The sequence below is a fragment of the Furipterus horrens genome, unplaced genomic scaffold (assembly GCF_987537825.1).
Source record: "Furipterus horrens unplaced genomic scaffold, mFurHor1.1.pri manual_scaffold_4, whole genome shotgun sequence".
In the NCBI taxonomy this organism is placed as follows: domain Eukaryota; kingdom Metazoa; phylum Chordata; class Mammalia; order Chiroptera; family Furipteridae; genus Furipterus; species Furipterus horrens.
The window spans coordinates 3,842,552-3,865,509 of record NW_028327174.1 but is presented as its reverse complement, the minus strand read 5'-3'; the positions used below and the strand labels follow the sequence as shown (position 1 = coordinate 3,865,509).

The 22,958-nt window shown below is 61.5% G+C and overlaps 3 protein-coding genes across 3 annotated transcripts in view; 1 reads left to right on the top strand and 2 right to left on the bottom strand.

Moving 5' to 3' along the window:
* Window positions 1-1,816: 1,816 nt before the first annotated feature.
* Window positions 1,817-8,514, bottom strand: MCAT (malonyl-CoA-acyl carrier protein transacylase). Its single transcript, XM_090272288.1, has 4 exons — window positions 8,061-8,514; window positions 6,941-7,028; window positions 4,748-4,965; window positions 1,817-2,406 (listed from the first exon to the last, which is right to left on the bottom strand). Exons 1-4 carry the CDS (start codon window positions 8,478-8,480, stop codon window positions 1,978-1,980), a joined length of 1,155 nt encoding a protein of 384 aa, XP_090128414.1. The 5' UTR covers window positions 8,481-8,514; the 3' UTR covers window positions 1,817-1,977.
* Window positions 8,515-13,836: 5,322 nt separating this feature from the next.
* Window positions 13,837-22,338, top strand: TSPO (translocator protein). The gene is made up of 4 exons (XM_090272286.1): window positions 13,837-13,911; window positions 19,186-19,402; window positions 21,358-21,496; window positions 21,923-22,338. Exons 2-4 carry the CDS (start codon window positions 19,218-19,220, stop codon window positions 22,109-22,111), a joined length of 513 nt encoding a protein of 170 aa, XP_090128412.1. The 5' UTR covers window positions 13,837-13,911; window positions 19,186-19,217; the 3' UTR covers window positions 22,112-22,338.
* The window catches only part of TTLL12 (tubulin tyrosine ligase like 12), a 21,195-nt gene continuing 18,947 nt past the window's right edge, over window positions 20,711-22,958 (bottom strand). The window contains exon 15 of the mRNA XM_090272285.1: window positions 20,711-20,770. The gene's annotated coding sequence lies outside the window, so the exon portion shown is untranslated. The remainder of the gene's footprint in view (window positions 20,771-22,958) is intronic.

Sequence of the window (22,958 nt, the reverse complement as noted above, 5' to 3'; positions counted from 1 at the left end):
CTCCGGTCCTGTGTCGGGGTGTATGGCGTGGGCTCCCTCTTGCCCTCGGAGGGAATGATGGCGGAGGGGAGGGCAGGGGAGGGCATGCTCCTAGCCACCTGCCTGCGTCACAGCCTCCAGGCTCATCCTGGCACCTGCAGGTGCTGCCTGAGCCCCAGGGAACGGGTTTGCTGCGGCCCCGCCCTGCCTTGGTCCTGAAACCTACCACTAGGGACCATTCCCGTGGGCTGCCAGGGCCGCTCTGCGTGCTCCCCGGGGGGCTGCGTGCAGATGCGGAGGGAGGGAGGCCGGACCGGGGGCCCTGGGGCAGTTCCAGCTGATATAGAAAGGTGCCGCGCTCTTAGGAGTTAAAAGCAGCTTCAATCCAAGTCCATAGCGATTTAAGAAATTACTCTCCAACCCCCCAAAAGGACCAGAGGCCTGTCCCTCCCAGGAAGGGGGCAGGCGGGACATGGGTCCCCCAGTAGCCTCCTGATCCCTGAAGAATTCCCAGAGCACCCCCCATCACCTCTCGCAGCAGCTCTGCACAGGCCGCGGGGCGCTGCGGCAGGGGGGGCCCGGACCCCTGGCCCCGGGGACAAGTGGGAGGCTGTGGGGGCAGGAGGGGCCCCACCATCCTTTTCCATTCCAGCTTTTGAACAAGGTCCGTGGTCTGCTCTGGATTTCTGGCAGTAGGGCAAGGTGGGGGGTCAGGAAGAAGTGCCCATGGCAACCTGCTCCTGCTGGGCAGGAGAGCAGCGCCCAGTTCTGGGGAGTTGGGTTCCCCGCTGACAGGCCCACCCACCCCTGCAGACTCTGAACCTGAAGGAGAGACAGAGGCACCAGGCGTTAAGGGAGGAGCCAGCCAAGGCAGAGCCTCCATCCTGTCTCCTTGGGGAAATGCCGACAGCGTCCTGTGCTGGGAGGCCACCCCACCTTTGGGCCTCTCTGTCCCCCTCCCATCCCTTCCCTCTAAAAATAAATAAAATCTTTAAAACAACAAATAAAAAAATAAAAGAACATAGTTCTTCCTGAATGTTTGAGGATTTCTACAACAAAGTTTTAAGTGCTACCAGCGCACGGTGGCCGGGAGCCAGGACAGCGTCCCACGGGCAGGGGGTCCCATGGGCAGGGCGTCCCACAGTCACTCCAGGGATGACTCGGGGATGGGGGAGGAAGCAGGCCCTCATCGGCCCTCCCTGCACCCCTCCTGCTTTGCTAAAGGACCCTTCCCCCCAGAGCAGAGGCCACCCCCTGGCACCGGCAGGCGCCCAGTACCATCTCCCGGGCCTGGTGGGAGGGCTGCCAAGGCCAGCCGGGTCCTACGGCGCTTTGGGTTCAACGACAGAGGAACACACATTCTGGGGATGGGTAGCTGCAGGGACGGTGGAGTCCCCCGCGTCACTGGCCTGCCTTGTGGCCACGCCGGTGTGCCCACAGCACCTGCCACGTAACAAGACAACGGGTCAGGCCGTCTCAGCCCATTTCGGAGGCACCTCCTGAGCCCGCTGACCCGGCCTGCCCAGGAAGCCGGCCGGGGAGGCAGGGCGCGAGCCCAGCGGTCTCCTCACGGGCCCGGCACTGTTGCTTCGTTTCCCAGCATCCAAACGCGTTTCAAGGGGGGTAAATGGTGCCCTGCCCAGCGTGCCTCAGTGGGTTGGGCGTCCCCCCCCCCCCCCAAGTGAAAGGTTGCTGGTTCGATTCCTGGTCAGGGCACGTGCCTAAGTTTCAGCCTGAGGCGTGTACGAAAGGCAACCGATGGATGTTTCTCTCCCTCCCCTGCTCTCTAAAAACAAAATCACTTTTTATATTTAAAAAGAAAAAGGAGAAATGGACCGTCTTGTATAAAGAAATACTCACTCCTAGTGCTTTATGTGGCGTTCAAAGCTATTTGCAAACAGTCCCAATCACGCGGAGGGGGAGGCCGGACAGGAAGGAAGGGCAGCCCGGGCCTGGCCCCCCGCGGCCCCCCACCTGGCCCGCGCTCCTCAGGAGGCCCTACGCGTCCTGCTCGGGGGCCTCGTCCGCCCCCAGCACCTCCACGTTGCTGTACAGCTTCCAGGCCTGCAGGTTGCAGCTCTTCAGGATGGCTCCCAGCTGCTTCCCCGGCCCCACCTCGAAAGTTCTGGGGAACGCGTTGCCCTTCTTCCTCTCGTACACGGCGTGCATCGTCTGCTCCCACTTGACCGGGGAGACCACCTGCTGGGCCAGCAGCTTCCGGATGTGTTTGGGGTGCATGTACCGGGCCCCGTCCACGTTGGCGTGCACGGGCACCAGCGGCTTCTTCACGTCGATGGCCTGCAGCACCTGCGCCAGGGGCTCCAGGGCCGGCGCCATGAGGCGGGTGTGGAAGCCGCCGCTCACCGGCAGCATCCTGGTGCGTCGGAAGTGGTACTTGGAGGCGTTCTTCTGGAGGAACTGCAGAGCCTGGAAGAAGGAGAGGCAGGTGAGCCAGGCGAGTCTCAGGGGGAGACACAGGGAGGCAGCGGCCACTGGGGCCGGCGGCCCTGTCCCCGTGTGCGACACGCGCTCCCGTGCGCTTCACCCTGCGAACCGCCGGGGGAGCCGACGCAGCCCGCCTCTGTCTTCCAGGTGAAGCCGCTCCCATCACTGGTGTCCCAGGAAGCTGACCATTCACGCGTCCCCCAGGCAGGTGACCACAGGGTGGCGGGAAGAGACCCGAGGCTGCAAACGTGGGACCTGGGTCCCCTCCCAGCACTGTCACTCACAGCTTGGCCGCCCCAGGCAGATCACTCGACCTCTTTGAACGTTTTCCCATAAAAAGAGCACAATTCCACCCGCTTCCCAAGGCTGCTGGGACGTGACCAGGGCCGTGCGTGGCAGTGTCGGATGAACAAAGAAGCACCCCCTCCCGAGTGCTCGGGCTCCAGCCTCACCGCTGCCCCCCGGCCTGCACTGCACCCGTTCCCAGGTCCCTGCCTGACGTCCCACGTGGACGCGCAGGCGGCGCCCAGCTCGCGTCCCATCGGGGTGCAGCAGGCCCACCCCGGGAGCTGTTTGCAGACGACACCACTTGCAAACATCTTTAAACAGCAGATGTTCTCGAGACCCTTTGCTCTCAGGCCTGCGCAGGACCCGCCGCTCTGACAACCGCCCACGTCCTTCTCGGGGCTGGGCCGCGGCTCCTGGAAGACGAGGGACGCCTCCAAGGGGCCCCAGCAGCCGCGCGAGCTCAGGTGGTTTTACTTTCCCCTCGGGCCTCGATCTCCTCCTTGTGAAACGGGGTGAGCGCGGGAGTCACAGGCTGTGCTGAGGACAACTCCACCTGGCACTCAAGTGTCACCCTGACACCACGTCCGCCCACGTGCACCGGGTAAAAGCCGTAACAGGGTAGCTCACTGTGCCGCACAGGGCAGGAGGGATTACTGTTTTGGGGGGCTCGGCATCTCGGGGCCGCTCCCTGCAAGACTGTGTCCACCCGTCCCCACCAGTGCAGCCCTCCTGTCAGTTTGTCGTGTCCCACACAGATGCCACCCCAGCAGCGCGAGCCCCAGGGCTAAAGCAGGGCAGGGGTGCATGCAGCCCCGCAAACCTCACACGGAGCACGGCCTGCGCTTGTGGGGAGCACGCCTGTGGGGACCATGGACTGGTTTGGGCCCTGTCACCGTGGCCGGGGCTCTGGCTGACCCAGGCTGACCCGGCGCTTCACACCCACAGCCACCCTCCAGCCACCGCCACGCAGTGAGGGACACGCCCCAGTGGCCTCTGAGCAGCGGCCTCTCGGGCTCCACAGCCAGGCCCCGCGGTGCCGGGACTGCTCCGGTCGCCCCCAGCGCCGGCGCGACGGCCCCTCGGCGTCCCCCCGGGTGCTTTCCCGTGTCTCCGACCCCCCAGCTCGGGCCCCCAGCAGCCACTGCCGCCGGCGCCAGCAGGCCCTCTGTGGCCGGCCCTCAGCTCGGGCGCCGGTCTAGCAGGGGCTGGGGAGTTTCTTTGGTCCGTTGAGGACCCCGGCCCTCCCTGGCCTCTTGGCCGTGGCGCTTCCAACTGCACGGGGCGGCCACACCTGGGAACCGGGGGGCCATCAGCGGACCAGCACCCACCTGTCCAGGAGCGGGGGGGGGGGGGGGGGACTGTCCTGTCTGGGCTGCGGTCTCCGAGCCCACTCTGGGCTTCATTCCGGGGCTGTTCATGGGAGCCAGCAGCAGCCTGCCTCACGATGACTCGCGGGCCGCTGCCACTGACCTCATCGTCGCCCTGGGACTGTCACAAGAGGGGCCCGTGGGCCCCCACCGATGCAGAGGCGGTACCCAAGGACGCCGGGCGGGCTGGCAAGGCCTCAGGAGGAAGCAGATCCCAGACTGAGGCGGACTCCAGCTCCCGTCTGTCCCCGTCGCCTCCGAGCACCCACCCCCTCTGGGGGCAGGGGGAGGATGTGACTCGGGGCAGAAACAGACACCTCAGAACAGGCAGGGCCGCGCGGAGCAGCCCAGCAGGAAGGGCCCTCCTCTCCCTAAGGAAGCGCCCGCTCCGGAGGCTGTGGGAGCCCAGAGTGTCCTGCAGGAAGGCCCTTCGCCCTGCAGGTGGGCTCGGCGATTGGCCCGGGGAGGCCCCCGTCTGTGGGTGGTGAGGGGGGACGGGGTCCCAGCCTTCAGCCTCCCGCTGCGGCGCTCCCTGTACCACACCCCCGGCCCCCCGCACGCCCCCATCCCCCCACCCCCTGCACGCTGCGACAGACCCCCGGGCGTGGAGGAAGCCCACCGTCTGCACTGGCCCAGGGCCTGGGAGGGCTGTCCCCGCCAGCACCCACCTCCAGGTGTCCTGAAATCACCCTGCAGTCCGGAAAGAGGTAACTGGCCACCTCGCACACAGGGCTCTCTATGCCCAGAGTCTTGCAGTGCTCCCGGGCTTCCAGGCAGGCGAAGGAGAACTTGGACTGAGGCCGGCCGAGCACGGACAGCATCCCACTGGGGACGGCTTCGCAGGCTTCCTGCATGGCCTCGGCTCGCACTTTCACCGCGTACAGACCTATCCGGAGAGAAGCGCGTTCAGGAAAATCAGGGCACGTCACGGAGGAGGGGACCCAGGCCGCAGGAAGCAGCAGGGCTGCCCCACGGAGCGCGGAGACCCTGACGCCGGCGCTGCCACTGCTGTGCATTTGCGCCTGTCGCACGCAGACGTGCTGCGAGCATCAGAGCCGGGGCTGCCTGTGCCGCTGCGCGCAGTGCCCACGGGCTCCTGCCTTCTTCTTTTTTAAGTATATTTTATTGATGATGTTGTTACAGTAGTTCCAATGTTTTTCGCCTTTGCTCCCCTCCGCCGAGTACCCACTTCCCCCTGGCAATCCCACCGCCCTGGGCTCCTGCTTTAAAGCTGGCTTGGTGGAGGGTCTGACCAGGGGTAATTCTGCCCCTGGGGCAGTGTCTGGAAACATTTTTTTATTGTGACAACTGGAGGTGGGGTTTGCTACTAGGAATTGGTGGGTAGAAGCCAGGGATGTCACTCAACAGGAAAAGTGCCCCCCACGCAAAGAATTATCTGGTCCAAAATGTCACAGTGCCACTGTTGAGAAACCCTGGCATGGGGCGAAAGGAGGCGGCTTCAGGGCGATATTGCTTTGGGCAAATCACGATCTCCTTCCAGGTCAAACTTTTAGTTAGTAAAGTGAGGCTAACAGTAAATAATCTGTCTGGGCAGTTGTGAAAAGTGGGACGTGCCAGCGATTTAGTTTATTATTTAAGAGAAATCATGCTGAAGAAGAGAAGCAAGAGCCAGAAGTAAATCAAGCATTACTGCCCTCACTGAGAGCTGGAGAACTACTCCCCAAAACCTTGGGCTCTCAGCTCAGTGAGGCCCAAGTGCAAGGTGAGGGGACAGGGCTGGGCCCGGGGAGGCAGCTCCCATGATGGTGACGCAAGAATGGCAACCACTGGACGTCCACCCTCCCGGTCCTGGGTCTGCTCCCAGCCTGGGAAGGTTAGGGGACTAGTTCTGGGTTCGACGGGCCAACAGAGAAGGTCTGAGGGGCAAACCTGGCACCTGTCTCTCCAACTCATCCTCCCTCACTCCGTCCTGGTACGTATTTGTACTGAACTCCCAGCCCCCGTACTGTGCAGCAGATACGTAAGAGCCCGTGGTAGGAAGTAGGAGAGAACACACAGGCACGTGGAGGGAACCTGGGGAAATGCTCCCATGCCGGCGTTCAGTAAATACCTAAGCAAAATGCCAAGTGAAAAAACTGAACAGGGCACACATGCTGCAATTCTGCAACTTACTCACCCATAAAACTACGTACGTATACAGTGATCCCTCACTTACCGCGGTATTACGTTCTAGAGCCCCCACAATAGGTGAAAGTCCGCAAAGTAGGAACCTTACATTCTAGTATTTATATATATTTTAAGGCTTTAGAAACCCTTCCCACACACTTATAAACCGTTCCCACGCCCTTATTAACCTTTTCCACACTTTTTTTTTTGGTGTATCAAATATTTAATAAAATATAACAATAATATTTCAACCATGTAAAGTGAACAGCAGTCAGTAGCGGTATTAAGGACTATCATCACTGTCATTAACACATGAGGAGAGACTTTAAGGTTAAAGTACTCTCTTTCCCACACTTTTATAAACACTACTTATGTTCTTAAACATTCTACACCCTTAAACCTACATCACTTTAACATACGTATACAGTACCGCAAAATCCCGCGATATAGCAAAAAACTCCGCGATGAATAATTAAATATATTTTTTAAAATTCCGCGATACAGTGAGGCAGCGATAAGTGAGCCGTGATATACAGAGGGACTGCTGTAAAACTTTTATTAGCATGTGGAAATATGAAACACTTTTCCTTTCCTTAATAGTGCTATATTAAAAACCAAACCAAACACTGAGGTGAAATTCACAGTGGTTCCAGAACGTTTTTGGCAGTGTCCCTTGTCCCAGTGAGCCCGGCAAAACAACACCCGTGTACGAAACCAAAGCCCTTTCTGTGTACCTTCAGCAAATTCCATGGCTCCGGCAAACACCAGGGCTGCAAATTCTCCCACACTGAAGCCAGCAGCAGCGACACAGTTCTCAATGACCTGCGGTGACATATGCAGAACGTGAGGCCCTGTTCTCGGCGGCCCGGTGAGCCAGGTTCGGCCGGCCTGGTGCTCCAGCTAGAAGACGACACACCGGAGGGGCCTTGACAATCACCGATCCAGCCCCGTTCCTGCTGAGGAACCTCCCTGGCAAGCGAGAGCCCGCTGGCTGACTCCGGGGTAAAGCTGGGACTCCGACCCAGGGCCCCGCGTTCTCCTGCCTCTGCAAGGGGTCGCCTCCCCGGCCGGAGGGAGCCAGAGGGCGCGCATTAAGCACGGAAGTTAAAAGCACCCCACGGCTTTCAGGGTCGCGGAGAGCTGGATTCGATTCTTAGCTTGGGATTTCTCCCTGACCTCTCCCAGCCTGTTAGCTCGCCTGCGACATGAGGAAGGAGCAGGGCCCAGACCACAGGGCTCCCCAGAGAATTACAGAAAGACCATGTTTTCCAAGCACTTGGCACAGACCTGGCCCCGGGTAAGCACTCAGTGAATGTTCTTATCAGGACACTCAACTAACTCCTTTCGCGTCTCTGAGAACCCTCCCCTCCCCCACGAAATCACACTATTTCACGAGGCCCTTGCGCGGATGAAATGGCGTAAGGAGTTTAAAGGACTAGCTTAGCATTCACTGCCTTGGTGGTGCTGAATGCGAACAGCAGTCAATCACACGTTCAGGTGCAGCGACGTTCTCAGGTGTTTTCTCAATGGTCCTTATTAAGGATGTCCGACCCTTCCGAAGTAACTTAGTAATTAACGAAAGTATCAAGGGCCACCGAAAGTCACCAGCCGGCCCTTGACCCCCGGGCCCCCTTTCCTGCTCCGGTTTCCTCTCTACCGCGCAACGCTTATCGCCTTTGACACGGGCGCGGGGTGCACAGCGCACCCAGTCATCTCTACGGCCCCGCCGCCAGCAGGCACGCCCGCCGGGGGCAGCGGTCCTCGCTCCCGTTTCCGGCTGCAGCCCCGGCGCCCGGCCCCGCGCGGGAACCCCGGCCGGCCCGGCGCGTCCGGCGGCCAGAGCGCGGGCCTCACCGCGGGCTGCAGGTGATGCAGTTTCTCCACGGCGGCCAGCGAGGCCACGAAGACCGCGGGCTGGCAGTGCGCGGTGCGGTCCAGGTCCTCCTGCGGCCCCTGCAGGCTCAGCTCCAGCAGGTCGTAGCCCAGCACGCGGCTGGCGGCGGCGTAGAGCTCGCGGACGCGCGGGTAGCGGAGCAGGCCGCGGCCCATGCCCACCCGCTGGCTGCCCTGGCCCGGGAACAGCAGCACGGAACACTGGCCCGGCGGCCGCCGCGCCGCCGCCGCCCGGGGCCCGTCCTCCTCCGTCGTCGCGTCCCGCAGCAGCTCCGCCACGTCCACGGCGCCCGGCGGAGGCGGCCGGAAGTCCGCGGCGCCGCGGCGGCAGCCCGCGCCCCAGCCCCAGGCCCGCAGGGCCCGAGCGACCCGGACGCCCATGGTCGGGAGCCGGCCCCGCGCGCGTTACCGGGGCGACGGCCGTCCGACTGCGGCGGCGGGCGCGGTCCCTGACGCACTTCCTCCCGCCGGGCCGGGGCGCGCGGGCCGGGGAGAAAGGTTCCGCGGAGACTGGTTCCGCCGAGCCCCGAGGCGCTCCCCTGCTGCGTGCGGGGGGCCCAGGGCGACCCACGCGCTTACCTGACCCCGGGGACGATCAAAGCTCCGCATCGCGCCACAACAAGCCCTCAAAGACACCCACTGGATGAACACGCAACGCAGTGCGGTATTCACTTTGCTGTCTCGCACGTGACAAGCGCCGAAACGCTTCCACGTCCTTTGACTCGGTGCGTGTTTGATCCTCCCAGCCATGCGGGGCGGTAAGCGAGACAACAGCTCTGTTTTATCACGTCCCTGCAAAGCAGAGGAGGGTCGACCACTGCTGTTCACATAATAAACACCCATAAGTACTGGTTTCGTCGAACACAGCCCCGGGTGTTTTTCTGACACGAGCTTACTGCGCTTCTCCCAGCCACACCACGATGAACTGGTGCTGCTGTTATCCCGCTTTATGGGCGAGGAGACAAGGCCCTGAGACTGCGTGAAAGGTGGTTAGCGACAGAAGGACAATGGAAGGCGGGGTTCCCCCGCTTCTGAGCAGTGGGGCGAGGCTGGGTCAGAAAGAGTCTAACTCTTGCCCTCACCCCTGTGGGAAACGCTCACAATAAAGACGGGGACACAGGACCTGAGCAGCAAAGCGGGGCGTTTGTTCACGAGTCTGCAGAGCCGGGCGCGCCCTCAGCCAGGGGCATGCGCTTGAAGTAGACAAAGGAAACTGGTTTTATACTAACACGATTAGCTCCCCTCCCCCGCTTTCTCCCCAGTTTCTCCATTCCTGGTTAATCTGGGTTCAAATCTAATGCGATTAAGTACTTAACTCAGGGTGTGACTAACTAAGGGTAATCTAGCTATAGGTCTATTTCCAACTCATTTGCAAAGTTGTCCAGCTACATCTTCCCATTTCTCTGTGTTTGGTGACAACAATCTTCCTCCTTCTGACCCCAGAGATGTGTGTGAGGAGCTGCGGAATGTCATTTCCTCGCCCCTTTTCCATGATTCATCTGTTAATTATCTCCTACTGGTTTGAGAGTCCCTGGCTAGCTTCTTTATCCCTCACACCCCTAACCACAACCCCCACCCCCACCCGTCTGCTTCTCTCTCATTTCCTGCCAACTTCTTCTAAGGCGCCTAGGACACACACATACACACACACACACTTTGCACACCTCATGAGAAAGATGGAGGTAGAATGGCATCAGCAAATCCTCAGTGCGTTTGTTCTAAGAAAAGAATTAAATGGGCGGGGACCTAACTCCCAGGACATCATGCAGCCTTGCTTTGGACAAGGAAAAATCGGGAATAAGCTGCATGCCCAACTAGAGGAAATGAGTTAAGTGAATTGTGGCAAATCTATACAATGCTGTGGTCACAAAAGATAGGGAGGAGAGTTTCCAGTTGAGACATAAGAAGAGCACAACCTGCCTCCAGAAGCCTATAAACCTGCAGTAAAGTGACCCTGGAAAGACGCAAGTCCACAAGGACAGGGAGAACAGGAAAGGGGGCCTCAGCAGCAGAATCTCTGGAAGCTGGAAAGCAGGTAGACCGGTATTACCTGACTTAGCCAAATCCTTCCCAGCAGCGGAGCTGAGAACCAGCGCTTATTCATACACCAGGGTCTTCAGAAGTTTAGGAGCTGTTACACTCGCTGCTTCGAGATCTAAGGGTGAAAGAAGGCTAAAGTAAAGGGAACTGTGGATTTGAAGGTGTCTCTGAGAAACAGTTGGATCTTTGGATCCCCTTTCTAGCCACTAGGTGATGTCCTTCCCCACTCTAGCACACATCTGGGGTTAGCTGTGGCAAGGGCTGGGTGCAGGGACAGCGGTGAAGGTGGGTGTTCTGCTACTGAGTGCTGAATGCAGAGACGCCTGCCAGTGCTCTCCCCCACTGCACCCCAGAAACCTGCAGCCAGGCCCCTACCCTCCAGGCAAGGGACTGGAGGACCTTGGGGAATCTGACCAGTTCAAGAAGAAAATCCCAAAGATATCAACAGCCCGGGGAGGTCCCAGACAATTCGCCCACCAAGGTCAACTTACAGTGGAGCTAAACCAACAGATACCATCCACAGACTTACTTTCCTCCTTTTTTTCTAATCACGGGCCGCCATCCCAAGAATTCTTTTTAGATGCAAAACCAAACCACATAGATTTCAGAAACTACAGAAAACTATCATTGATAGTTGAGAAGACACAGCACCCATAAGAAAGGAACAGGGAGTTATAAAAACAGAAGAAAAGCAGAAAACACAAAGCGATCCCAGAAATTAAAATTAGCATTGCAGAACTGAAAAACTCAAGCGAAGGCCAGGAGGAGAACGTCGAGGAAACCTTGCAGAAGGGAAAGCAAAAACGCCAAACAGGACGAGTAGGAGAGGAAAAGGAGCTAGAGGCCAGCCCAGGAGGTCCAGGGGATTGAGTCCCAGCGGTTCCAGAAAGAGAAGTGAGAAGATGGAGAGAATTCCTTCCATTTCAGCAAACTTTTTTTTTTTCTCTTTTCTGGAAAATAAAGAATACGGGAGTCCTGTGTGAAAGGGTCTCTGGGTGCTGGCCTGATGAATGAAATTAAACCCACACTGAGGAGTATCAGTGTGAAATTGCAGGACTCTGGGGACAAAAGTCTTAAAATCTCCCAGGAAGGACAAAATAGGTTCCATGCAGAGGCTCAAAACACAGAATAGCTTCAGCCTGCCCATCGGGGCTGTGGCCGTGGGAAGGTCACGTCTTTGACCTGCGGGACAAATAGCTCCAACTTCGGGTTCTTACTCGGCCGAGAGTCCATCAGTCAGGATGGAGAGGGCAAGACTTCGAGCAGCCTTTCTCCAGAACTCCTAGAGGATGGGCTCATCGCAAACATGCAGGACCAAGAAAGGCATAGAGGTGCCACCCAGGAAGTGAGCAGCAGGGACCCAGGATGCCCTGTGCACAGGCGTGCAGGCGGTCCCCCTGGGAGCAGTGCGGCTCCAGGGATGCTCTCGCTACGATGCCGGCTGCCACTGTGCCACCCGTTTAAGGACAGTCCCTGGGCAGCCCCGCCCAGAGTCTTGTTCACACCTGGTGGGAGGCGGATGAGGTCCTGTTCTCCTGCCACTGCCTGTGGCCTGGCTCGGCTGAAGACACCTGCTCTGTCTCACAGAAGTGGCCGCCCACGTGCCTGAGTTCTGAACATGCGTGCAGTGAGCTCAGAAGCAAGAAGACCAAGCAACCCATGTCTCTGACCATTTCTTGCCGAGTTTCCTGCCGCAGCCCCGCCTCACCCCCAGCCCTGCCCATGACTGCCGTATGCGGGGAGGCTGAGGCCAGTCCCGCTGGACCTTCCTAGCGGGCTCCCCCTGGTCTGGCCTCATGCCCACCGTCTCCAGTGAAGTGTGGGCTACCCCTTCCCCTCTCGAAGCATGTGAGGTGGGCTCCATTCCCTCAGGACTGGAAGGGCGTTTTCCCTGCCTCCTCCCGGCAGGGACTGAGGTCAGAGGCTGGGTTTGCTTGTGCTGTATCCAGCAGGGTTCAGCCCAGAGCCCAATATTTTGTCCCTCAAAGCTCCTGTGCTCAGGGCTGTGGAGGTCAGAGGTCACAGCCCACTTGGAGTGGAGGTTGCACAGAGTTGGGGTGACTCTGGAGAGCCGTCAGAGTCGGACACATGGAGATGCCCACGGTGGGAATGAGTGGTGCTCTGGGCAGGGGAACAGCGTGCGCAAAGGCACTGAGGTGGGAAAGGGCGGGGCAGTCAGCTGGACCCCGGCTTGGCAGGGCCTTGCGTGCCAGGCTCCTAGGGCGGGGGGAGCCATGGAGGGGTCTGAGTAGAGGAAGGGCCTGGAAGGGAGCTAGGGGCCAGCTAGAGGCTTTGGCTGCTGCCCAGAGGAGGGGCAATCACTGTGTCCAGGCTCAGGGGGGGCTGATGGGTTGGGGAGGAGAGAGGCAGGAGTCACGGGACGTGGGCAGGCACATCTGTACGCACATCTGTATGTACATCTGCAGTGTGAGTCCCTCGGGCAGCAACTCGCCCTTGGAGCTGCAGGCTGTGACCTGTGCAAGTGTGTTAACTTTGTGAGGGTGGGGCCTTTGTGGGTGGGTGCTCAGCCCCTCCCTTTGGCCCTGGCATGCCCAAGCATTTGGGGACAGCCACCTCTGCCTCCCAGGGTGTCTCCATGGGCCTGGAGCCCTGCATGCAACAGGGCTGAGGCCGGAGGGAAGCCACATGGCTTCCTCCCCACGGGTCTTCCGGGGGAGGAAAGGGCCCCTTAGCCAAGCTGGGGTCACCTTCGTAGTGGAAGAAGGTAAGGGCTGGCAGCTCTTGGGGGGGGGGGGCGTGACCAGACCGCCTTCACTAGGAATGGGGGCACAGTGCCTGGAGCCATCACACTTTGCGGGACCCAGGCAACTACCTAAATCTCTTTTAGAATCAGAAGAAAGCGGTGGGTGGAACCTAGCCTGGACTATACTTGTCATTACACCACTGCAGTCACACGTGCAAGGGGCCTTGGGAGCAAAAATGACAGGGCCCAGCCTGGGAAAGTGGGACAGCGGCCTGGAGGTGCCCCGCGCGGAGCCTGGGGCCCGCCCTTGACCTGTCCCCGAGGACCAGAATGGGCAGCTGTGGCTCCTGCGGGCTGGGGGCCCTGCCAGACCGTGTCAGCCCAAGGTGGCTGGGACTTCGGTGACCAGGCAGCGCGCATATGGGGAGGGGAGGTGCTCAAGGCCGGGCCGGCCAGGCCCGTCCCATCAGGGGGCCGCTGGCAAACTGGAGGCCCCTCTGGGCCGTGATGAGTGCAGCGCCACTCACAGAGCGCCACGTGTCTGCAGGGCGCCCTGCCTGGGTCATGCTCATGAGGCCCCCGGTGGTGAGGACCTGGAGGCCGAACCAGCCGGCCAGTGGCTGAGCCAGAAGGAAGAGAGCAGGCCGCCTCGGGCCCCCAGGGCGACAGGAAGAGGGTGCTCCTCCGCAGACGGCGGGCCAGGCTGCGGTGTCGCAGGGTGTTCAGGCTTCGCCACCGGCGCTGTAAGGTCCCTCTCCGGCGCGATCTCTGTTGACCCATTTTACAGATGGGAAAAGTGAGGCTCGAGAAGCGACCCCCGCGTCACAACGCCGACCTGACCTGCGGGAAGGAGAAGCGGCTGAGAGACTTGCCCCTGGCGGGGGAGGCAGGAGCGCGTCCCTGGCGGCGCCACCGAGGTCCCGCGGGCAAGCCAGTGGGCGGTGGCCCGGGCGCCCAGCCAGCCGGGCGGGGCCGGGCGGAGCCTCGCGGTGGGGGCGGGCTGGGCAAGGGAACTGGCTGCCCCCTCCCGCCGCTCAGTGCCCTTCCTGGAGCGAGTCCTCGTCGCTGGTGAGTAGGGACGGGCTCCGAGGGGCCCCGCGGGGGTGCGAGCCCGGACAGCGCAGCCCCGGACCGCGCCTCTCCGCCGGCGCGCGGTCCGAGGGGGAATCTGCGGCCGGAGGTGGCAGGCAGGGGCCCAGGGCGGGGACCCGCGCGGTGGCAGCGGGGCTGCCGGGTGAGTCAGCGGGGGCGGCGAGCGACCCCGGTCCTGGCCTGGACTCCGCTGGCGCTGGCGGATTCGGGCGGGAGATGGGGGGCCGGGGATGTGGGGGAGAACTTGGGCAGCCCCGCCCCGCCTCCGCCCCGTCCGGCCAGGCCCCGCTTCTCCGGGGGAAGCAAAGCCTCCGCGGGGCGGGGCAGACAGCGCTCTCCCTCCCGCTGCTGTGGTGAGCGAGCCCGGGCAGGGGAGGGCGGGAGTGGCCGAGGCCCTGGTCTCCCGATCCACTTGAAACAACACCCCATTTCTAGGGGCGGGAAACCCAGGCCAAAGTGGAGAGGTTATTTGCCCCAAGCCAGGTAAGACCTGGTCCCCAGTTCCCATTCCCAAGCTCAGGTGAGCTCTAGCCTGGACACGGGCCTGGTGGGCGACCTGCCTGTCCCCTCTACCCACCTGCCGTAGAGGGAACCTGAGGCCCAGAGAAGCCCAGGTGAGAGGGTCGTGGGGCTTCCAGCCGTGAACACACTGCTGAGTGCTGGGTGGGCCTGGCACACGCCAGGGGGGCCGGTTCTGGGCTGGGAGGCTCTCCCACGGGCCTGTCGAAGCGCGTTGGCACCAGCCATGTGCTCCAAGGTGGATGGCAGAGAGGGCAGGACTCGGGCCTTCCCAGGGACGAGGGGCTGTCCTGCTCCGAAAGGGCCGTGGGCCAGGAGGGACGTCGGAGGAGGCTGTGTGCAGGAAGCAGCCGCGGGGGCACCGGGCACACAGCAGGCCCAGCACCGAAATGCCAGCCACCCGCTGGGACGCAGGCTGAGGGCCCCATGTCCCTGTGGGGCAGAGTGCGGCCCCCGCAGGGCAGCAGGAGCCGGGGCAAGGGAGCTTGTCTGCTGGCGGTGAAAGGCGCTGAGGCCGGGACAGGGGCGGGTAGCCGGCCTCTTTGGGAGGCAGGGAGGGAGGCTGCCTCTTCCTCAATCTCCAGAGGGACCCTCACAGGAATCCCTTTGAACTGGGGAGACTGAGACTCCCCCAGGAACCTGTTCAAGGTTAGAGCTGCAGCAGTGGGACGAAGGTTTGGACCGTGGGGTCGGCTGGGGCCCGGGGCTTGGGCGGACAGGCAGGGGCCTACTTTCTCCATGTACACTTCTGCCTTCTCAACATTTTAGTTTCGGATCTGGGTTCTATTAATTTATATTTTCTTTGACTTAGTTTTCATTGTGCGAACAAGGCCTGGGTGTGCTGTGTTTAAAAAGTAGTCATGTTCCATAGCGCAAGGTCCCCTCATCTCCCCAGCCCTACCCGGCCCACACCTGCTGTTACCTGTGGGCCATGGATCCTTCCAGGCCTGGTGTCTGTTAAGGCTTCGCAGAGGTTACAGTGAGGGTTAGCTGAGAGTCCTTAAAAACAAAGAAAGAAAGAAAGAAACAAACAAAAACATAAGCCCCTGGGGCAGTGGTGGTTTCCGGGAGGGATAGGCCTGGAAGATTAGGTACAGCTGGGGAGGGAGGGGTCAGAGAAAGGGCGAAACCCTTTGTGCTGTTTCTGGGCAGTTTTGTCACCTTCTCTAGGGAGGGTCACCTGCAGGGAGGCCACAGAGAACTGGAGGATCCCCCAGAGACCCACTGGCTCAGCCCTGCTTAACAGATGGGGACACAGATGCTGGGGAGGTGAGGCCATAGGGCTGGGAGTGAAGCGTCACAGGAGGTCCTGGGTCCCAGTCTGGGGACAAGGAGGTTGAGATCCTGTAACTCCGTGGGGGCTGGGACATTGGCCTGAGGGCTGGAAAGAGTGAGGCTGTTGGCTCTGAGTGAAGCTTCTAGCACTGGTCAGCTGGGGTGGGAGGGGCAGGCCTTCAGCGCCATGTTGGGAAGATGAAGGAGGCCCAGAGCAGGGAGGTGACACAGCCGAGAGTGGCCGTGTGGCCCGGAGCTGAGGCCAGCAGGTTCCCAGCTCAGGGGGTCGGGGTGGAGTTGTGGGCCTGATTTACACGGACCCAGAAAGTGCTGTGATTCCCTGTGCCTCAGTTTCCTCTTTTGGACCATGGGAATAGTCGTCAGTCCACCGCGGAGGCCGAGTGGGCCGTGCGGCTCAGGGCTCTGAGAAGAGGCTTCCGGTCCCCTCCCCGGAAGAGTAAGCGAGGTGCTGACCCTCCCAGCCCCTGCTGGTCATGCCCAGAGGCCCAGAGCCTTCTCCTGGCCCCAGGTCCTGAGCCCCGCCTGTGCCCCATGCTTGGCCTGTTTTCGGAGGCGGCCCCGCGAACGGCCCCGGGCTGGGGGCGGGGCCTTCTGTGAAGCGTGCTCACCTGCGCTCTGGTGGCCGACCCGCTGGCTGACGCTTCTCAGCCTGGGACCCGCTCCGCGGGGGACACTCATACCCACAGCCCCTCACCCATCTGAGCCTCAGCTGAGCCTCCTGTGACCCGTGGATCAGGCAGGGCGGGCTACACCCTCTTGCCCTGGGGGAACTGAGGCCCAGAGAGGTGCTTTGGCCTGGGGTCACCCAGCCAATTGGAGGCAAAGCCAAGGTTTGGGTTCTTAGCCACCTTCTGACCGAGACAGAACTGAGGGTGGGGTCTTTGCCCCTCTGCCTATGTCCCGAGCCCCTTCCTGGCTCTGGGCGCCTCCTGGTCCTCCCTGGGGCCCCCTTCCTGAACGGAGCCCTCTCAGGCCTGCCTGGCCCAGCATGACTCAGCTTGGTGGGTCCCCCAGTGGGGTGACTCAGGAGCCAAGCGGTCCCCAAGGGGCCCAGGAAACTCCCTGCTTGGCTCTCTCCGTGTGGGACATCTAGCCTCTCCTTTTTCTGACCTCCGACCCCCTAGGCCCAGTGGAACCTGGACACAGCCAGGCCCTCCAAGGGGCACCTGGGTTGCGGCAGGGGCACCGGCTCACACCCGCTCTGTTCTGTACCGCGTGGGGGGACGGGACTGGATGGCGGGCTCCCGCGCCCTGCCGGCTGGCCCCCTGGGGATTTCCCAGGCAAGGGGTGGGCGCTGTGTCAGGGTGACATGAACACCCTCGCCCACAAAACTTGGGGGGTACGGACACAGGCTGCAATGTGGGTGAACCTCAAAACACGCTCAGGGAATGAAGCCAGACCCTAAAGGCCACAAATTGTAGGGTTCCGTTAGCCTGAAACCCCGAGGAAAGGTAAATGCACAGAGGCAGAAAGCCCCGGTGGGTCCCAGGGGCTGCAGGAGGGAGTGGTGACCGCTGAGGGGGTACGGGGCTCTTTTGGGGTGATCAACTGCCTCAGAACTTGAGATTGACGGTGGTTGCACAGTGGTGGGGTGTACTGACTGCCACTGAGTTGTGCACTTTAAGGTGGTTAATTTCAGCCCTGGTCGCGGTGGCTCGGTTGATGGTGCCGCGTGCTGAAAGGCTGTGGGTGCGTCCCCGGCCAGGTGCCCAGGAAAGGCACCCGATGGGTGTCTCTCTCTCACATGGATGTTTCTCTTTCTCTTTCTCTCCCACGTCCTCTCTGAAAGCAACGAAAAACGCCCTCCTGTGAGGATAAAAAGAAAAAATTAATTTCCATGTTTTGAGAATTTCACCCCAATTTTTAAAAATTAGGAAAAACGACAGGAGCCAATACTGTCATAGAATGGGAGTGATGTGAGGACGTGGGGGCTCCGAGGGGCAGGTGGAGGGGTGGGCCCTGGGAACAAGCACTGGTGCCCTGACACAACACAGAGCACTGTGCAAGGGACTACCCAAACCAGGATGCTTTTTAAACATTTTATTTTGAACTAGTTTATTTATTTTTAATGTTTATGTATTGATTTTTAGAGAGAGAGGGAGGGAGAGAGAGAAGCATCGATGTGTTGTCCCACTAATGGATGCATCACTGGTTGATCCCCGTACGTGTCCTGACCAGGGGTCAAACCTGCAACCTTGGTGAATCAGGACGATGCTCCAACCAACTCAGCTATCCGGCCTGGGTTGTGTTTTGTACTAGTTTTAGGCTTACAGAAATGTTACCCAGTTCCCACATACCCTCAGCCCCAGTCAGCATCTCAGCTGGCCAGGCGCATGGCACGCTGCTGGGCACATAGTAGGTCCTCAGGGTGGATGGGCCGTAGGGCCTCTGGGAAAGGGGGTGTGGCTGGCGAGCATAACAGGGAGGCCTGATACCCAGGTCCCCGGCCCTGGGGGTGGCTGCTTCCGGGCGTTCCTTGCCCTGAGCCCTGCCAGCTTCTCAGGGCTGCCAAGGGGACTCGCCCAGCGTTGAACTCCTGCCCCTTCCGACTCACCACCTCAGTGGCCCTGGGTATCAAGGCAGGAGCAGGGCAAAACTTGGCCTCAGAGTGCTGTGTGACCCCAGGTAGACTGCTCTCCCTCTCTGGCACACGGGAAGGGAAGGTGTTTAGAGGGGGCCTGTGGGGTGGTGTGAATCACCTGTGTACAGACAGTCCCCACATGGGACTGGGCCCAGGTAGGCCGGGTTGATGTCCCATTCTACAGAGCGGAAAACTAAGGCCAGCCCGGAGAGTTGATCTGCCTGAGGTCACAGTGAGGCAGTGGGGAGCCAGGGTTTGAGCCAAGCTCTGTCTGCTACCCACTGCCTAGTGAATGAATGAATCACGAACAACTGAGAAGCACCAGAACCTAAAGCACAGCGTATGGACTCCCGTAGGCCTCCCAGATCCCCACCCCCTACTCCTGCTACCCCCACCCTGCCACCCCTGCTGGCACTTGGCCTGGGAAGCCTGCTTGGTGGAGGGGACCCAAACTGGCCTGAGTGAGGTGGCAGCAGAGGGCTCACTTGCCAGGAGACCCAAAGTCAAGGCTGAGGGTGAGAGCACGACCTTGGCAGCCGGGCTGGAGCTGAGGGGGAGCCGACAGTGGGGACGGGGGGCCCCTGAGAGACACCTGCGGTCAGGACGGGCTGGATGGAAGTGTGCTCACTGGAGCCCTGGGGCTGGGCTGGCAGGGGCTGCCAGTGGGAACCCAGCGCTCCTCGCCCTTGTTCATGCTCCCCGCCTCCCCGTCTTTCCTTCCGATGAGTGATGAGGGGCTAGGGACCGATCTGTCCCGGCCCCAGGTTTGTGCAGTCCGTCCTTGGGGAATGCCCGGTGAGGCCTGGGCCCGGGGGCGCATGGCCTCTCAGCCCAGCCCCGTCTTCTCTTTCAGACCTTCCAGATCAGCCAGCAGTTCAAGCAGCCATGGCACCGCCCTGGCTGCCCGCCGTGGGCTTCACACTGGCACCCACCAGCGTGGGGGCCTTCCTGGGCTCCTACTACGTCCGTGGAGAGCGCCTCCGCTGGTATGACAGCCTGCAGAAGCCCTTGTGGCAGCCGCCCCGCTGGACGTTCGGCCCCATCTGGGGCACGCTGTACTCGGCCATGGGGTAGGTGGGCCCGTCCACCCGCCCGCCCGCCCGGGCAGGGCCATCCTCCCCTTCTCAGGGGCCCGGGCTGGAGGCAGGGCACCTCCTGCGGGGTTTAACCGTCCAGTGCTCCTTGGGCAGACACATTTGTGTCTCGGCCGCACGTGCCAAGTGAGGGTGGAGAAAGCCTCGGGACCAGTTGATTGCAGCACCGAACCTTCCCCTCGGGGCCTCCTGGGAGGGGCGGGCGGATGGCTCAACCCCGCACTGGCATCCTGGCTGTTTGCACAACTCCCCGGCGAGACGGCTCAGTGTGCAAAGTTCAGGCGTGGGCAGTGTGGCTGCTCCCAAGCTCAGTGTCTGTTACAACAGCAGCAACCATAGTGGCTTCCCTTCTGAGCACCTGTTCAGTGCCAGACTGTCCCGGGGAATTTTCATGACACCACCTTTTTTTAAATAGATTTTATTTATTTATTCTTAGAGAGAGGGGGAAGGGAGAGAGAAAGAGAGGGAGAGAAACACTGATGTGCGATCGATTGGTTGCCTCCCGTATTCTTTTCTGACCTGGGACTGAACCCATAACCCAGGCTTGGGCCCTGACCAGGAATCAAACCGGCGACCTTTCGCTCTGCAGGACAACGCTCCAACCCACTGAGCCACGCTGGTCAGGGCATGATCGCCCACCCACCCCTTTTGACAAGGGACTTCCTGGGGCGCAGGGCTGGAGGGTAGGGCCCCTGCAAGGAGGAGTCCCTGGACTAGGCTGGCAGCCGCTGTGGCGAGAGGAAATGCTGGGGGAGGGGTGCCCCCTGGTGACCGCAGCGGGACCCACACGCAGGAGTGAGGTCAGCCTCCTCACCTTCTTGAATGTTCCTGCATCCTGGACCTAAGTAAGCCCAGTGCAGGGTGGGGCCGCGGACGCTAGGCGCCCTAGGGGCAGGTAGGGGCGGCCAGGTCGGGTGCCCCAGGGTTCCGGTGGGGGGAAGACAGTCCTCGAAACCTGGGTGCCGCCTGGGCCCCACCCCGCATCAGGCCCAGACACCTGTTCCCGCTGCAGCCCGCTCTAGCCTCCAGGCCCCCGCCTTCCCCACCATCGATCCAGATGAAGCCCAAGCGGGGCCCGCCCCTCTCCTTCCTAGGAGCCGGTGGAGGCCCCCGTAGGTCCTGATGAGGTCAAACCTCTCCCAGCAGCAGGAGCCCTGGCGCTGGCCCCGGTCACCAGGGTTCAAGTCCGGACTTGATTTGCGGATCGGCTGCCTGCTAAGAGGTCTTAGATGTCCCACCTCCCTGTGCCGCGGTCCCCTCACCTGTAGAACGGGAGGGATAACTCTGCCCATCTCTGCTTTCTCATGAGGATGGCGTGACTTCGTGCTTGGGAAGCTGCAGAGCCTGGGGTGTGAGAGTGCCGAAGGGCAGGCGTTAGCTGCCATGATTGGCGGTGGTATTATAGCCCTGGTCGCCCCAAGGGCTCCTGCGGCCACGTCCCCATTAGCCTCTTCAGCGTCACCTCTCCGGTGCCCCCAGGACCTCGGTCTGCAGTCGGGCAGGCTGACGCAGGGGCTCACACCTGCCTCTAAGCCTTGCCATAGCCTTGTTAACCACCCCCGGCAAACTCCTACCCACCCTGTGAGACCCAGCCCATGTCCCTCCATTTGGTGCAGGGCCCTGGCTAGGCTGGCAGCCTCGTTTGCTTCCCCTTCCCAGCACTGATAATGAGGATGATGATGAATACTTATGAGTGGCCCTGTGCCAGGCACCGCCCTAAGCACTGCCATGGGTCAGCGTGGTTCCTCACAGCAGCCCTGTGAAATGAAGGCCCAGAGAGGTCAGGCAACTTCCCTGAGGTCACGCAGCAGTCAGTGGCAGGGCCTGCCTGAGCCATCATTGTCACCCCAGAGGGGAGCCTGGCTCTCTGCTCTGCAGGGAGGCTCCTGGCTCCTCCCTGGTGGTGCCCGGACAGATGGCCTCTGTTTCAGATACGGCTCCTACATCATCTGGAAAGAGCTGGGGGGCTTCTCGGAAGAAGCCATGGTTCCCCTGGGCCTCTACGCTGGGCAGCTGACCCTGAACTGGGCATGGCCTCACATCTTCTTTGGCACCCGACAAATGGGATGGGTAAGTGTCGCCCTGGTCCCTGGGGGTGGCCCATGGAGGGTGGGCCTCCCAGGGGGAACATGGGCATCACATCCCAGAGGGGGTCAGGCTCTGAAGAGGGGGGCAGGCTGGCGTACAGCTCAAGGTCAGTGTCTCCTCAGCTCTTGGGGAACAGTGCCCTCCTGTGGCACCTCCACACCTGCCCCTCCTCAGCTGAGGAGCCTTGTAGGGTGGGATTGCTGGCTCGGGTTTGGGGGCCTCTATGCAGGAAAACCCGCGCTGCACCCACACATGGCCTGGGTCGGGCAGGGGCAGTTGTTGCCACTTCCTATATGGGGACGCCGAGGCAGGGAACCAGGGAGGGGGTTGGTGTAGCCATTTAAGGACTCAAGGGTAGCATGGAGTGAGCACCCCAGCTCCCTGTGCCCCCTGCCCGTCTCTCCACAGGCCCTGGTGGACCTGCTGATGACAGGGGGGCTGGCGGCAGCCACCACCGTGGCCTGGCACCGGGTGAGCCCCACGGCCGGCCGGCTGCTGCACCCGTACCTGGCCTGGCTGGCCTTCGCGGCCGTGCTCAACTACTGCGTGTGGCGGGACAACCGCGGCCGGCGCGGGGGCCGGAGGCTGGCGGAGTGAGCTGTCCCGCCCCGAGGACTGTGGCTGCCACCAGGCAGGCCTCGCTGGTTGCGGTGGCCCTCACGCCTTTGTGGCCACCGAACCGAGAGTCTGTCTGGGTCTGAGCCCAGGGGGTCACCACCAGCTTCAGAGCTGACCCAGGCTGAGCCTGCGCCCCAGCAAGTGTCCTGCACTGTCTGCACCGCTTGGGGCACACTTTTATAAACCAAATAAAGCTTTTAACCTGGCACTGGCCTTTTTCTTGGGGGGGCCGCTGGCTTTGGTGGGGGGCAGAGGTTCACCCTCCTGTTGGATCTGTCTGGGGGGCTGTCATCCAGATGAGCTGGACCTACACCCCTGAGGATCCTCCCAAGACCCTTTAAGAGGTGAGGGGCCTGCCCACGGCGGACCCAGCGCCCACACGGCTGTGCTGCTGCCTGGCTCCCGCTGATGAGCAGGCCCGCCCACCTCAGGCTCCCGCAGGGTGTGGGTCTGCAGTCCGCCCGGGCCCCACACAAGACCCTCAGTTGGCCCTGTCAGCATGGGGCCTTTGGGGGTGCCAGGACTCACACAGCCTCACCCCATCTGTGGCGGCCCCACCCACAAACACCTAATGGGTGGGAGGGGACCTCAGAGGCAGTGGGACCATTCCCCAGCCCAGCAGAGAGCAGCCCCTCACTAGCCCAGGCCAGCCCAGGGTGGGAGGTGTCACCCCGACCTCACACAGAGTGACCCACAGCCCCTCCAGGCAGCGGTTCGGGTCTGGGCAGAGGCCTCGCCCACAGGCGGCTGGAGTGACCCCCTCCCTGGCGCCGAGCCCCACACCGCAACCTCCTGGGACCATGGCAGGCCTGCTGGGCTTTCTGCC